Source organism: Mizuhopecten yessoensis, unplaced genomic scaffold (genome assembly GCF_002113885.1).
Source record: "Mizuhopecten yessoensis strain PY_sf001 unplaced genomic scaffold, ASM211388v2 scaffold8621, whole genome shotgun sequence".
Taxonomy (NCBI): Eukaryota; Metazoa; Mollusca; class Bivalvia; order Pectinida; family Pectinidae; genus Mizuhopecten; species Mizuhopecten yessoensis.
Genome location: NW_018407639.1, coordinates 52,419 through 68,716, shown reverse-complemented (window position 1 = coordinate 68,716; position 16,298 = coordinate 52,419). Strand labels below are relative to the sequence as shown.

At 38.6% G+C, this 16,298-nt stretch overlaps 1 protein-coding gene across 5 annotated transcripts in view; it reads left to right on the top strand.

Moving 5' to 3' along the window:
- LOC110456281 (protein KIBRA-like) overlaps positions 1-16,298 on the top strand; it is a 93,838-nt gene that overhangs the window by 27,270 nt on the left and 50,270 nt on the right. For all 5 annotated transcript variants that reach the window (XM_021506914.1, XM_021506912.1, XM_021506913.1 and 2 more), the window contains exons 3-6: positions 984-1,078; positions 2,924-3,032; positions 3,354-3,513; positions 5,320-5,449. In XM_021506914.1, the coding sequence (XP_021362589.1) occupies positions 984-1,078; positions 2,924-3,032; positions 3,354-3,513; positions 5,320-5,449 (494 nt within the window). The remainder of the gene's footprint in view (positions 1-983; positions 1,079-2,923; positions 3,033-3,353; positions 3,514-5,319; positions 5,450-16,298) is intronic.

Genomic DNA, 16,298 nt, shown 5'->3' with positions numbered 1-16,298 from the left:
AGTAACATCATCAACCTAAATTGTAAGTAACATCATCAACCTAAATTGTAAGTAATATCAGTAAACTAAATCGTAAGTAATATCAACAACCTAAATTGTAAGTAATATCAGCAATCTAAATTGTAAGTAATATCAACAACCTAAATCGTAAGTAATATCAACAACCTAAATTGTAAGTAATATCAACAACCTTAATTGTAAGTAACATCATCAACCTAAATTGTAAGTAACATCAACAACCTAAATTGTAAAAAACATCAACAATCTGAATATTTTTTTGGTTTATCATAACATGTAAAATTATATAATTACTCTCCAGTGTCCCCATTCAGGTAGAAATATGCATGATTTGCGTATATTCAAAATTAATCATATACAGATTTTTACTACCTTACATGATCTGCACGTTCTGAAATTATGCCAGCCAATGAAAATTAGTTCTTAAAGTACTAGTGCTGCTTATAGGCTAATACAAAAATTTGAATGATTCTGCATATTTTTAACCCCAGCTTTCTTCCTTTTAATTATTATTTTTGTATACAAATTTTGCCTAATATTACTGTAGTAATGAAATGATCAATTCTGTGCATGCAGTTATACCTATCCCAAACCACTTTCTTTGATTTCCCAAACAAATATAAATAATAAATTTGCTGAAATTAATATAAATACTAAATTAGTGTCTAGAAAATAATTATCAGTTCTATTTTAAAAGGGTTCAGGAGATTAACTTTCCAGTTATTTTTTTAATTAAATACTGACATTGAAATTTCAAATATAATTGTCACATCCTTCAACTCATGCAATGATTCAGATTTCTTCATCCAAATTTGTCACAAAATAGGTTTGAAACAGAATGATTAGGATCACTTAAGCTTGTAACGATACAACTTTTGGGGCAGTCTTCTTTTGAAAACTTCAGCAAAAGCTTTGTGTATTTTTGCTTTATGTCTTTGGCCTTACAGTAAGTATCTACCTTTCAGAAAGCAACCAGCTCGAGGACCCACGGGAACAATGGCGCAGTCAACAGGAAGTGATGCTGAAGGAGTACTTGGTCACCGCCCAGGAGGATCTAGCTGTAAGTATATCATCCATTCCTCTCTCACTGAGCTCACTCCCAAACCAAGCTGTCACCTCTTAATTAACAACCTGATGATCAGGTATAAGTACCCATCCCTATTTCTGTGGCCTTTGATTCCAACTCAAACTGTTGTCCATCCAAGTCTGGCTGCATTGATACTGGACGATAAATGATGAAAATTAGCCAGCATTTCCAAGATAGTCAATCTTCAGCACAAAATCAAGTAGGGAAATCGTAAAACATAGGGCAGGCTAGTGTTAAATGTGACAGTGACAGCAAACAACACATATAATATATAATTACCATCAACAAAGCAGGTATGGTTGATCATTGCGAACATATTTTAAGTCTTACGGCCATTTCCAGGCATTTGATCTGCATCTAAATGATACAAAAAGTTGTCACAAGACTGAAGTAATGTATAGTTACAGGTATACAGGGAATTGTGGAGCAATAGAATAGATGTATAGGTGCCTCGGTTATCACTGGTTTTCAGTATTGAGCAAGTATAGTACATGTATTTGATGAGATACAAATGAGAAGAAATGATTTATGAAAAGTTCTTTTTACACAACCAATAAGAGTTTCTATGTGATGTTTCGATGACTAGTATGGTATGTTATCTGTCATCTGAGACTGGTAAGCGATTTGGGGTCCGCCTTGGTGAACATGGGAAAGGTATGGACACCCAAGTAGGTAGGAAATTCACCAGATCAGAAAGGAAGCTGTCTTGAGTTCCAGATAAATAAATCGGCAATCACAGACTATGCCACACAGAAAAATCATGTTATTGACTTGGACAACTCCAAAGTTTTGGACAGAGAGTAAAAGTATAGTACATGTATTTGATGAGATACAAATGAGAAGAAATGATTTATGAAAAGTTCTTATTACACAACCAATAAGAGTTTCTATGTGATGTTTCGATGACTAGTATGGTATGTTATCTGTCATCTGAGACTGGTAAGCGATTTGGGGTCCGCCTTGGTGAACATGGGAAAGGTATGGAAACCCAAGTAGGTAGGAAATTCACCAGATCAGAAAGGAAGCTGTCTGAGTTCCAGATAAATAAATCGGCAATCACAGACTATGCCACACAGAAAAATCATGTTATTGACTTGGACAGCTCCAAAGTTTTGGACAGAGAGAGCAATCTGTTTAAGCGGCAGATAAAGGAAGCCATCTGGATACGCCGCACTGGGCCAGTTCTAAATCGAGACGAGGGGGCTCAAAGACTCTCGCACATCTATGACCAAGTTTTAAACAAAGGGTAGCTGAATCGAGTCATTTCGGTACTTATATAACAACTATCGTATATAAATGTACGCTTACAGTGGACCACTTGTACACATCTTACACCTTTGTGTGCAACGCTTCACTGGTGATTTGTCTGATGAAGGTGACAGTGTTCACACCGTACTAGTCATCAAAACGTCACATAGAAACACTTATTGGTTGTATAAAAAAACCTTTTCATAATCCATACTTACCAACCTGAAGAAAATGTTCAGAAAGAGAAGAAATTAAGTTTTGATAGGAACAGAAATTTCATATATTGTTATGTGATTAATTTAGGCCAAGGGGGAAATCTATACAGTAAAGAAACAGAGGCTGATAGGATGAGAAAATTTCAGAAATTGGATGTATTTAAGCAAGATTTTGATTGATAAAAGTTGTATGAAACACTGAGTGATCTGTTATAACCTGGCTATAGCTGGGTAACGGTATCGTCAGTAGTTTTACATCCCTGAAAATTGGTTTTGAGTAAAAGTGACAGTTAGTACTGAAAGTTGTAAAGAGAAATAAGAGTGGGTCTTTAATATGGTTGTGTGATTATTGTAGGCCAAGCGGGAAATCTATACAGTAAAGGAACAGAGGCTGATGCTAGCACAGGACGAATATCAACATCTCAACGACACACTTGCTAGCTGGAAGTCGTCCCGTACTAGTTGTAAGTATATAAAGTGGAGACATTCCAGCATCAGAAAATCTTGCCCTTGACCTTCACTTAAGTCTTGTATGGTACTGTTAGTCACTATTTTTCATAAGAGATCAGTTTTTGTGTTCATCTGATATGAGATTTATACAGTAATTGATTTTTTTAGGAATTATTTATTTCCTAGATAGTTACTATCATCATTGTAAGATAGCCTCTTCTAAACCATGAGTTTGTATAGTTACACACAAGGCAACCTACCAATATAGTTCACTCAATTACGTACACATGAAGTTATAATGATTTTCCGTATACAAGCTTACGTTTGTGTTTCAGTGAACTCCAATTCAAGTGTAGGCAGTACCAAGTATGATCCCGATCTATTGAAAGCTGATGTCCACCATGCTAAGAATCGCGTGTCGAGACTGCGCCGGGAGTTGGAGCAGATTCGCACGGAGATGCACTACAAGGAACAGGGAGTGGAGACTCTCACAAGGTCCGTGAAATCTTAGATATTATTAGGCAGTTTGTATCGTGTTTAGGGACTCTCACGAGGTCTGTGAAATCTTAGATATTATTAGGCAGTTTGTATCGTGTTTAGGGACTCTCATGAGGTCCATGAAATCTTAGATAATATTAGGCAGTTTGTATCGTGTTAAGGGACTCTCACGTGGTCCGTGAAATCTTAGATATTACTAGGCAGTTTGTATCGTGTTTAGGGACTCTCACGAGGTCTGTGAAATCTTAGATATTATTAGGCAGTTTGTATCGTGTTTAGGGACTCTCATGAGGTCCGTGAAATCTTAGATATTATTAGGCAGTTTGTATCGTGTTAAGAGACTCTCACGAGGTCTGTGAAATCTTAGATATTATTAGGCAGTTTGTATCATGTTTAGGGACTCTAACAAGGTCTGTGAAATCTTAGATATTATTAGGCAGTTTGTATCGTGTTTAGAGACTCTCATGAGGTCTGTGAAATCTTAGATATTATTAGGCAGTTTGTATCATGTTTATGGACTCTCACGAGGTCTGTGAAATCTTAGATATTATTAGGCAGTTTGTATCGTGTTTAGGGACTCTCACGAGGTCTGTGAAATCTTAGATATTATTAGGCAGTTTGTATCGTGTTTAGGGACTCTCACGAGGTCTGTGAAATCTTAGATATTATTAGGCAGTTTGTATCGTGTTTAGGGACTCTCACGAGGTCTGTGAAATCTTAGATATTATTAGGCAGTTTGTATCGTGTTTAGGGACTCTCATGAGGTCCGTGAAATCTTAGATATTATTAGGCAGTTTGTATCGTGCTTAGGGACTCTCACAAGGTCTGTGAAATCTTAGATATTATTAGGCAGTTTGTATCGTGTTTAGGGACTCTCATGAGTTCTGTGAAATCTTAGATATTATTAGGCAGTTTGTATCGTGCTTAGGGACTCTCACAAGGTCTGTGAAATCTTAGATATTATTAGGCAGTTTGTATCGTGTTTAGGGACTCTCATGAGGTCTATGAAATCTTGGCTGGTGAACTCTGTGATATATACTGGCAGTGTTCAAACCTCACAGAAAGCTTGGCTTGTGAACTCTGTGATATATAGGGACAGTGTTCAAACCTCACAGAAAGCTTGGCTGGTGAATTCTGTGATATATAGAGACAGTGTTCAAACCTCACAGAAAGCTTGGCTGGTGAACTCTGTAATATATAACGGCAGTGTTCAAACCTCACAGAAAGCTTGGCTGGTGAACTCTGTGATATATAACGGCAGTGTTCAAACCTCACAGAAAGCTTGGCAGGTGAACTCTGTGATATATAACGGCAGTGTTCAAACCTCACAGAAAGCTTGGCTGGTGTCATAAAAACTATTTCATGGAAATCAAACAAATAACTCTTAAAAGGCAGTCATTATTTTGGACGAGAAATTCTTTGATTTGCCGGCTTTTCAGTCAGATTATAAGACAACATCACTTACGGTGACAAGCATTGGTAAATCATTTGTTAGTTTACCATCTTTATTCTGGAGTTGGTTTCCGGTATGAAACAAATTTTGGTCTGCAACTGATTAAGGAGAGAACTCAGGACCTAGCTTTTATTATTGTAATATAAATCACCTTATTTTTAAAGAGATTCATTTTTGAATTAATAAAAAAGGGGACTTATTTGCATATTTAATTATTCGGTGGAAATATATTTCATTCATGAATTAAACCTACAGAAAAAGTTCTCTAAGTAAAGTACCCTAAAACTCAGGGATACAATGTAGTCTGCCTCCGAAACATTGTTATTTAAATCTGTGCATCGTATGTTTAGGGTGGATCAGAAGCTGTCAGGACAGAACGGAACATTCAATGTGTCTCAGGCCCAGGCGATCGTACAGGAGATCAAACAAATACAGACCTCGGTGTCGACCAAGGAGCAGGAAAAGCAGTCACTGATCGCGGTAAGGAAATATCTAATATGTAGTTAATCAGGGGCGGGAAAAGTGTTTGCCCGGACAAGTGGATTTTAACTTCAAGCAGTGAAAGGTTACATTACTACTTTTCTGTTAGATGAGCGAAAAAATGATACAGTAATAGGCCTTATAGTACAATATTTAACTGATCCATCATCGGTTTTAAGTAGTACACCCATTTTTGCAAATAGAAATAAAACTTCTTTTTTTTGCGAAAACTTTGCAGCGAATTCCCCACTTTCATTCCACATTATTAAAATGTATGAAATCATCCGATATATATGCTGGTGTAGCTAACAGTTAATTTGGAGAAGCTTCAAATGAAATTGATGCCGATTAGAAAATAATTGTATTAATTAATTGAAGAGACTACGAATGAAAGTCAATGCTATTCATATGCGGTAATCTGTTATTATGTCTCCCCTTCGAATGAAGGGAGACATATTGTATTGAGTACTGGTTCTTCTTCTTATTATTATTATTCTTCTGGTTCTTTTAATCGCAACTTGTCTGGGCCATAACTTTTAAACCATGAAAGATATCTTGATGAAACTTTAGGTATGCATGCATCACCCACAGAAGGTGTGCAGTGCACTGGAATTAGGTCACTGTTCACCACAAGGTCAAAGGTCAAATAGGTGCTACATTTTCAATAAATTCTTGTCCGGCAACTAAATTTTAAACTATTAAAGATATCTTAATCAAACTTGAAGTATACCTGCATCACCCAAAGATGCAGTGCACTGAAATTAGGTCTGGTGCTTCACTATATACAGAGTTATGGCCCTTTGTTTAATTTCAATACCGAAGTTTATCTGGAGCATAAGTTCCATGTTATTTCACCTACGTTGACCAAACTTACCATATTTATGCATCTTGGGAAGGCAGAATGTCTCGCACTAAAATCAGGTTTTATGCCCCACTAATACAGAGTTATGGCCCTTTGTTATTTTTTTATACCAAAATTTATCAACAGCATAACTTCTAAACCATTAAGATATCTTAATCAAACTTGAGGTATACCTGCATCACCCACAGAAGGTGTGCATTGCACTGAAACTAGGTCTCATGCCCCACTATATACCGAGTTATAGCCCTTTGTTTATTTTTAATACTGAAGTTTGTCCCGAGCATAAGTTCCATGTTATTTAAGCTACGTAGACCAAACTTACCAAATTTATGTATCTTGGGAAGGTGGAATCTCTCACACTAAAATCAACTTCTGTGCCCCACTATATACAGAGTTATGGCCCTTTGTTTATTCAAATACCAAAGTTTGTTTACAGCATAACTTCCATGTTATTTCACCTACGTTGACCAAACCATTAATTTTTTATACCAAAGTTTGTCTATTGGCTAATAAGGGGTGACATATGTTTTTGTTCACAAAAACAAAATTCTAGTATATTTTTCTTTTTAGTGCTGAAGCATGCATGAATACATCTGTTATGTTATATATGGAAAGAAAATATTGCTTTTGAAACATCATATTGAGGGGTAGATTTTCGGCCTTTGGTCTAGTTGCTAGTGCGATCACTTCATTTTCTTACATTTGACATCTTTTAAACAAAATGTCAAGAACTGTTATTAAGCGTTAAAGTAATGCAGCTTTTAGAACAGCTAACAATTCAGTACATCTTCGATGGTGGCTTCTATTAAGTATCTATCTGCGACGACACATATGTCGAGTTAAGAACGTATGCGAGGTGCTTCTGTCTTATTTCAAAGGGTTTGTTGTTTGGACCATAGTAAAAATTCTTTTGAAAGTTTTGTCATTAATTTCTTTCAGTATTAAAATGGTATTCTCTTATTTTCAAATAAAATTTAAAGACATAGTTTGTGAAATTATTTACCTGGAAAAAAAATATGATTGACACTACTTGATGATAATCTAAATAAGGAAAGTATCCAACAGGTTCTGATACTTATAACAGTGATGGACAGCTATCTATTGCTGGTAATTATATATATATATAAGCTATATGATGTCCCATCAAATCTTAAAAGGTTTGGAGGCTATTTAAACCATTTATTTACTGTCACCTTTTGAAAAATGTGTGTGACATTTAAAAAGATTATGTAACAGGCTGTGATTTTTGTAAATCATAGAGAGAGAAAAACCCTGTAAATTGTAGCGTAAGGACAAAATTGTGAAATTCTGTGGAATAAGAGAGTTTGTCCTCTGGGTAAGTAAGCAGTCAGCGAAGTATCGATTGTTTGTAAAACAAAGACCTTCACAAAATCAAGTAGGAAAATCATTTAAACAAAAAATATTGTAAAAATAATTGCTGACAGTAATTATGGCAAAAATATGGAAATAAATGTGTCAAAATCAACAAGGTTGTACTATGGAAGGGTGTGTGTTTTTGTATACGTAGGTAGGAGACAAGTCCGATTTATTCTGACGTTTTATCGACTTTTTTTTTATATTGATCTGTCCTCGATTAACGTCAGAACTTCGACCCTCTATAATATGCAGGAAATAAGTGACCCGCGCCAGGGTCGCTCTTCAAACTGATATTTTAGAAACAAATCGTCACTTTCACACACATGTGGCAGAAGGAAATGTCAGGGCGTTACCTTGGATATGTGTGTACCTGTGTGAGGTGATGGGAGGGAGGAATGGTTGGGGCTGTAGATGGGGGACAGAAGGAAATGTCAGGGCGTTACCTTGGATATGTGTGTACCTGTGTGAGGTGATGGGAGGGAGGAATGGTTGGGGCTGTAGATGGGGGACAGAAGAAAATGTCAGGATGTTACCTGGATGTGTGTACCTGTGTGAGGAGATGGGAGGTAGGAATGGTTGGGGCTGTAGATGGGGGACGGAAGGAAATGTCAGGATGTTACCTGGATGTGTGCACGTGTACCTGTGTGAGGTGATGGGAGGTAGAATGGTTGGGTCTGTAGATGGGGGACAGAAGGAAATGTCAGGATGTTTCCTGGATGTGTGTACCTGTGTGAGGTGATGGGAGGGAGGAATGGTTGGGGCTGTAGATGGGGGACAGAAGAAAATGTCAGGATGTTACCTGGATGTGTGTACCTGTGTGAGGTGATGGGAGGTAGGAATGGTTGGGGCTGTAGATGAGGGACAGAAGGAAATGTCAGGATGTTACCTGGATGTGTGCACGTGTACCTGTGTGAGGTGATGGGAGGTAGAATGGTTGGGTCTGTAGATGGGGGACAGAAGGAAATGTCAGGATGTTACCTGGATGTGTGTACCTGTGTGAGGTGATGAGAGGTAGGAATGGTTGGGTCTGAAGATGGGGGACAGAAGGAAATGTTAGGGCGTTACCTTGGATATGTGTGTACCTGTGTGAGGTGATGAGAGGTAGGAAAAGTTGGGGCTGTAGATGGGGAACAGAAGGAAATGTCAGGGCGTTACCTTGGATATATGTGTACCTGTGTGATGTGAGAAGGGCCCTAGACTACATGTTGCTTGCCTCATGTTGTGAGTGCACAGTGTACATCAAGTCTGTTTATTACATTCTCCTGCTTATATTGAGTCATCTCGAGGCTAGCACTTGCACTATTTCAGAAGTGCTGTTAGACTATCTCCAGGGGCTAAACTTTGAGATGTGCCAACAGTTTTCACTCATTGTCTACGAATGCATTTGAAGTCGACCCAAACATCTCAGCCATGCAATCACACCTGTCCAAGACGTGTATCGGAGAGAAACAGACAGGAGGCAATAATTAAAGCATGCTGGGACTCACTGTTCACAATTCTCCCAGGCCCTGTAAAAACTTACGTTATGTAGTTACATTGGTGTGGACTGTCTGGCTTGTAGGGGTTTAGATACAAGTTTATGTATGAATATTTTGGGTAAAATACACAAAAGTATGTTTACATCAATGAATAAACACACAACAATTATAATCATATCTGTTGTATGTCGATTTGAGTCAAGTTGCATGCATGTTTGTTGGTCTGTGGTCCTATTTATCTCCCTTGTTGTTTGGTCTGTAGTCCTTTTTATCTCCCTTGTTTTTTGGTCCTTTTTATTTCCCTTGTTGTTTGGTCTGTGGTCCTATTTATCTCCCATGTTGTTTGGTCTGTGGTCCTATTTATCTCCCTTGTTGTTTGGTCCTATTATCTCCCTTGTTGTTTGGTCTGTGGTCCTATTTATCTCCCATGTTTGGTCTGTAGTCCTTTTTATCTCCCTTGTTGTTTGGTCCTATTTATCTCCCTTGTTGTTTGGTCCTATTTATCTCCCGTGTTGTTTGGTCTGTAGTCCTTTATATCTCCCTTGTTGTTTGGTCCTATTTATCTCCATTATGTGTTGGTCTGTGATCCTATTTATCTCCCTTGTTGTTTGGTCCTATTTATCTCCCTTGTTGTTTGGTCTGTGGTCCTATTTATCTTCCTTGTTGTCTGGTCTGTAGTCCTTTTTATCTTCCTTGTTGTTTGGTCCTATTTATCTCCATTATGTGTTGGTCTGTGATCCTATTTATCTCCCTTGTTGTTTGGTCCTATTTATCTCCCTTGTTGATTTGTCTGTAGTCCTTTTTATCTCCCTTGTTGTTTGGTCCTATTTATCTCCCTTGTTGTTTGGTCTGTGGTCCTATTTATCTGCCATGTTGTTTGGTCTGTAGTCCTTTTTATCTCCCTTTTTGTTTGGTCCTATTTATCTCCCTTGTTGTTTGGTCCTATTTATCTCCATTATGTGTTGGTCTGTGGTCTTATTTATCTCCCTTGTTGTTTGGTCTGTGGTCCTATTTATCTCCCATGTTGTTTGGTCTGTAGTCCTATTTGTCTCCCTTGTTGTTTGGTCTGTAGTCCTTTTTTATCTCCCTTGTTGTTTTGTCCTATTTATCTCCATTATGTGTTGGTCTGTGGTCCTTTTTATCTCTCTTGTTGTTTGGTCCTATTTATCTCCCTTGTTGTTTTGTCCTTTTTATCTCCATTATGTGTTGATCTGTGGTCCTATTTATCTCCCTTGTTGTTCGGTCCTATTTATCTCCCATGTTGATTGGTCTGTGTTCCTCTTTATCTCCTTTGTTTGTTTGGTCTGTAGTCCTATTTATCTCCTTTGCTATTTGGTCCTATTCATCTCCCTTGTTGTTTGGTCTGTAGTCCTATTTATTTCCCTTCAGCTTGTTGTTTGGTCTGTAGTCCTATTTATCTCCCTTGTTGTTTAGTCAGTAGTCCTTTTTATCTCCCTTGCTGTTTGGTCCTATTTATCTCCTTTGTTGTTTAGTCTGTAGTCCTATTCTCCCTTGTTGTTTTGTCCTATTTATCTCCCTTTTTGTTTGGTCCTATTTATCTCCCTTGTTGTTGGTCTGTGGTCCTATTTATCTCCCTTGTTGCTTAGTCTGTAGTCCTTTTTATCTCCCTTGCTGTTTGGTCCTATTTATCTCCTTTGTTGTTTAGTCTGTAGTCCTATTCTCCCTTGTTGTTTGGTCCTATTTATCTCCCTTGTTGTTGGTCTGTGGTCCTATTTACCTCCCTTGTTGTTTAGTCTGTAGTCCTTTTTATCTCCCTTGCTGTTTGGTCCTATTTATCTCCCTTGTTGTTTAGTCTGTAGTCCTATTTATCGCCCTTGTTTGGTCTGTGGTCCTATTTATCGCCAATGTTGTTTGGTCTGTGGTCCTATTTATCCCTCTTGTTGTTTGGTCTGTAGTCCTTTTTATCTCTCTTAAGCTTGTTGTTTGGTCTGTGGTCCTATTTATCTCCCTTGTTTGGTCCTATTTATCTCCCTTGTTGTTTGGTCCTATTTATCTCCCTTGTTGTTTGGTCCTATTTATCTCCCTTGTTGTTTGGTCTGTTGTCCTATTTATCTCCCTTGTTGTTTGGTCTATGGTCCCAATTTATCTCCGTTGTTTGGTTTGTAGTCCTTTTTATCTCCCATGTTGTTTGGTCTGTGATCCTATTTATCTCCCTTGTTGTTTGGTCCTATTTATCTCCCTTGTTGTTTGGTCTGTTGTCCTATTTATCTCCCTTGTTGTTTGGTCTATGGTCCCAATTTATCTCCCTTGTTGTTTGGTCTGTGGTCCTATTTATCTCCCAATTAGTTGTAAATCCCCCCCCCCAAAAAAAAATTAACTTGTATAAACCAGGAATATCAGGCTAGTGTTACCTGGCGGTTTCCGAATAGCTTTAATTTGCTCCAGAGGGCTTGGTATGAGGATATAGATCTGAGACGGTACCTACATTATGTAAACAACATTTCAAATATTTGGCTGATACAATTTGACTGATAATGAAACTCATTCGAAGCAGTATAAATAGTTATTGAAGACGAAGTGAAAACACATCTCTTGCTGATAATCACATATTTTTTAATTTGCACACTTGGAGCATCTGTTGGAGAATCTCACATTTCATATATATATGATGTGTTATTATTTTTCGGCAAGAATTCCGGAGATAATGTTTTGAAGATTTATTGGCAGGGGAAGTTTGGTATTTGATATGAAGTCTGACATTGTTATGATGCCTGGTCATGTAATGCCGACAAGGTCAGCCACATGATTTTGTTACTCCGTAAATAAAAGTTTTACAAGTATAATGGGTTTAGAATAATGTTAAGGGTGTGTCCAACAAGTCATGTGGTTCTAATTATGTATCGGTGTAAAGCATTTGGCTTTCTTCCAATAATACCTCCTCAAATTGTAGCACAGCGATAAATCTGGACTGGATAGGGTCTGTGTTGATCTGATAAAATTTGGGCTGGACAAAGTCCCTGTTGATCTGATAAACTCTGAACTGGACAAATTCTCCATTGATCTGACAATATCTGGATTGGACAAAGTCTCCGTTGATCTGACAAAATCTGGACTTGACAAGGTCTCAGTTGATGAGACAAAATCTGGACTGGAAAAGTCTTTGTTGATGAGACAAAATCTGTACTGGACAAAGTCTCTGATGACCTGACAAAAACTGGACTGGACAAGGTCTCTGTTATCTGACAAAATCTGGACTGGACAAGGTCTCTGTTGATAAGACAAAATATCTGATAAATCTTGACTGGACAAAGTCTCTGTTGATTGGACAAATTAAAGTCTTTGTTGATATCTGACAAAATCTGGACTGGACAAGGTATCTGTTTGTCTCACAAAATCTTGAGTAATTGAGCGTCCTCAGTAGAAAGCTATCCTATATTGTAGATGAGCTTCCAAAGTCCTGTATTGTAGTTGAGCTTCCACAATCCTATATTGTGGTTGAGCTTCCACAGTCCTGTATTGTGGTTGAGCTTCCACAGTCCTATATTGTAGATGAGCTTCCAAAGTTCTGTACTGTAGTTGAGCTTCCACAGTCCTGTATCGTACTTGAGCTTCCACAGTCCTGTATTGTGGTTGAGCTTCCACAGTCCTGTATTGTAGTTGAACTTCCAGTCCTGTATTGCGGTTGAGCTTCCAAACTCCTGTATTGTGGTTGAGCTTCCACAGTCCTGTATTGTACTTGAGCTTCCATAGTCCTGTATTGTTGTTGAGCTTCCACACTCCTGTATTGTAGTTGAGCTTCCATAGTCCTGTATTGTGGTTGAGCTTCCACAGTTCTGTATTGTGGTTGAGCTTCATGTCCTGTATTGCAGTTGAGCTTCCACACTCCTGTATTGTACTTTAGCTTCCACAGTCCTGTATTGTTGTTGAGCTTCCACAGTCCTGTATTGCGGTTGAGCTTCCACACTCCTGTATTGCAGTTGAGCTTCCACACTCCTGTATTGTGGTTGAGCTTCCACACTCCTGTATTGTGGTTGAGCTTTCACAGTCCTGTATTGTAGTTGAGCTTCCACAGTCCTGTATTGTGGCTGAGCTTCCTCAATACAAAGGTCTACTGTATGGTATCTTAGTGTCCCAAACCTTTTTAGCTCACATGGTCCGAAGGTCTTGAGCATCCTTAGGCCAAGGGGACTCAATTTTGTATAAATGGTGGGTGTTGCCCCCCTGGGGGCAGAGGGGTGGGGCCCAATAGGGGAAATAGAGGTAAAACCTTTAAAATCCTTCTTCTACCGTAGGGATTAAGGGATTTTATCCTAATTTAGTCTGGGGCATCTTTGGGCCAAGGGGACTCAATTTTGTATAAACGGTGGGTCTAGTCCCCCAGGGGGCTGAGAGGTGGGGCCCAATAGGGGGAATATAGCAAATTCTTTAAAATCTTTCTTCTTCTGTAGGAATGAAAGGATTTGTCCCATATTTGGTGTGGAGCATCCTTGGGTAAAGAGGAACCAATTTTGGATAAACAGTGGGTGTAACCCCCTGGGACCTGAGGGGTGGGGCCCAATAGGGGAAATAGAATATAATCCTTCTACCATAGAGATTAAGGGATTTTATCCTAATTTAGTCTTGAGCATCCTTTGGCAAAAGGGACTCAATTTCGTATAAACAGCGAGTGAAGCCCTCCTGGGGGCAGACGGGAGGGGCCCAATAGGGGAAACATAGCAAATTCTTCAAATACCTTCTTCTGTACGAATGACAGGATTTTGTCCAAATTTGGTATGAAGCATCCTTGGGTGAAGGGGAACCAATTTTGTATAAATGGTCTGTCTAACCCCCCTGGAGGCAGAGAGGTGAGGCCCAATAGGGGAGATAGAGGTAAAACGTTTAAAATCCTTCTTCTACCATAGGGATTAAGGGATTTTATCCTAATTTAGTCTGAAGCATCCTTGGGCCAAGGGGTCTCAATTTTTTTTTATAATTGGTGGGTATGACCCCCCTAGGGGCATAGGGGTAGGGCTCTGTTTGAAGTTTGTTCTCGCTATATCGCAAGTACTGGATGGATCTTTCTAAAATTTTATATGTCCTTATAGCACCTACCATGGAGTGCTATACCTTTACTTCATACCAATTATTTTAAACATATTCAGGTGAGCGATACAGGCCCTCTGGGCCTCTTGTTTTGGTTGTGCTCTTCCAGCATTCTCTCACAGTGGAATGGTGTATGTATTGGCTGCAGGCTGTATCAGCCAGACGCACAGCCCAGCTTCTGAATGACTGGAATGTATTTGATCATTGTCCTCACTGTCTTAATGATAAATACCCAATAATAGAACAGAGATTTCTAGGCATTAGGAAACAGACTCAAATGAAATAAAAAAATGTCCTGATGGAAGACCTTAGGTTTTTAGGTGGTTTGTGTACACTTTATACAGATACCAGGTAGATTTGCACTGCTAATCCTAAATAAGGTACACTCAGTCATGAACACTGCTAATCCTAAATAAGGTACACTCAGCCATGAACACTGCTAATCCTAAATAAGGTACACTCAGTCATGGACACTGCTAATCCTTAATTAGGAACATTCAGCCATAAACACTGCTAATCCTAAATAAGGATCATTTAGCCATGAACACTGCTAATCCTAAATAAGTCACACTCAGCCATGAACACTGCTAATCCTAAATAAGGTACATTCAGCCATGAGCACTGCTAATCTCCAAAAGGTACATTCAGCCATGAATACTGATAATCCTAAATTAGAAACATTCAGCCATAATCACTGCTAATCCTAAACTAGGATCATTTAGCCATGAGCACTGCTAATCCTGAATTAGAAGCATTCAGCCATGAACACTGCTAATCCTAAATTAGAAAATTCAGCCATGAGTACTGCTAATCCTAAATAAGGTACATTCAGCCATGAGCACTGCTAATCTTCAATAAGGTACATTCAGCCATGAATACTGATAATCCTAAATTAGAAACATTCAGCCATGAACACTGCTAATCCTAAATAAGGTACATTCAGCCATGAACACTGCTAATCCTAAATTAGGAACATTTAATTATAATAATTGCTAATCCTAAATTAGGAACATTAAACTATAATCATTGCTAATCCTAAATTAGGAACATTCAGCCATAAACATTTTACTGTTTTGCTCTGTACAGTGTGTTTAGGTGTCTTTGTGTAGGATTTGTACAGTGTATAGTTGTTGTTTTGGAGTTTGGGGTATATATGATGGCTACTATAAATTAGGTATGCTTCATATGAACCTTTTACACTTGCTGGAACTATACATCTCAGCGTGGTTCAGCCGCTGGATAATTCTGTACAAAAAAACCTTATTGCCTAGTAGGACGAGGAGCTAAGGGTGGTTGGTGGAAAGTAGGTTGTAGAACAGAAACAATTATCAGAGACACATTATATGTGCATTTTGCTGACTTTACATACCGTGTATAACAAAGTTTGACTTGAATCTGCCTTTTATAGATATACGATAATTTCTTTTGTATTCTGGAAGCTGAACAAGGAAAACATTCCATACATTTCTGAATAAACTCAAAGGGCACAGTAACCTTTGACCTTGTGTAAGTACACCACAATCAGTCCTAACTGCTGAACACATGCTGCTGGGAGTGAAAAAATACACAAAACAGCCGTCATTGCATAAACTGGGGCTGGTGGTCCATGTGTACTAGTGATAAGTGGAATCTAACAGGTCTTTGGTGAGGAGTCACACAGTGCACTCAGCAGCAGCTGGTGTGTGCTCATGTCTTTTTGTGTAGCGTGATGCTGAGTAACTGTTTATAGTGGGAAAGCTGTGTTTTTACACACAAGGCCTGATCAGTGTGTACAACTGTCTCTGTGTAGGCCATGTAGAGTGTATACAGGTGTCTCTGTGTAGGCCTGTACAGTGTATACATGTGTCTCTGTGTAGGCCTGTACAGTGTATACAGATGTCTCTGTGTAGGCCTGTACAGTGTATACAGATGTCTCTGTGTAGGCCTGTACAGTGTATACAGATGTCTCTGTGTAGGCCATGTAAAGTGTATACAGGTGTCTCTGTGTAGGCCATGTAAAGTGTATACAGGTGTCTCTGTGTAGGCCTGTACAGTGTATACATGTGTCTCTGTGTAGGCCTGTACAGTGTATACAGGTGTCTCTGTGTAG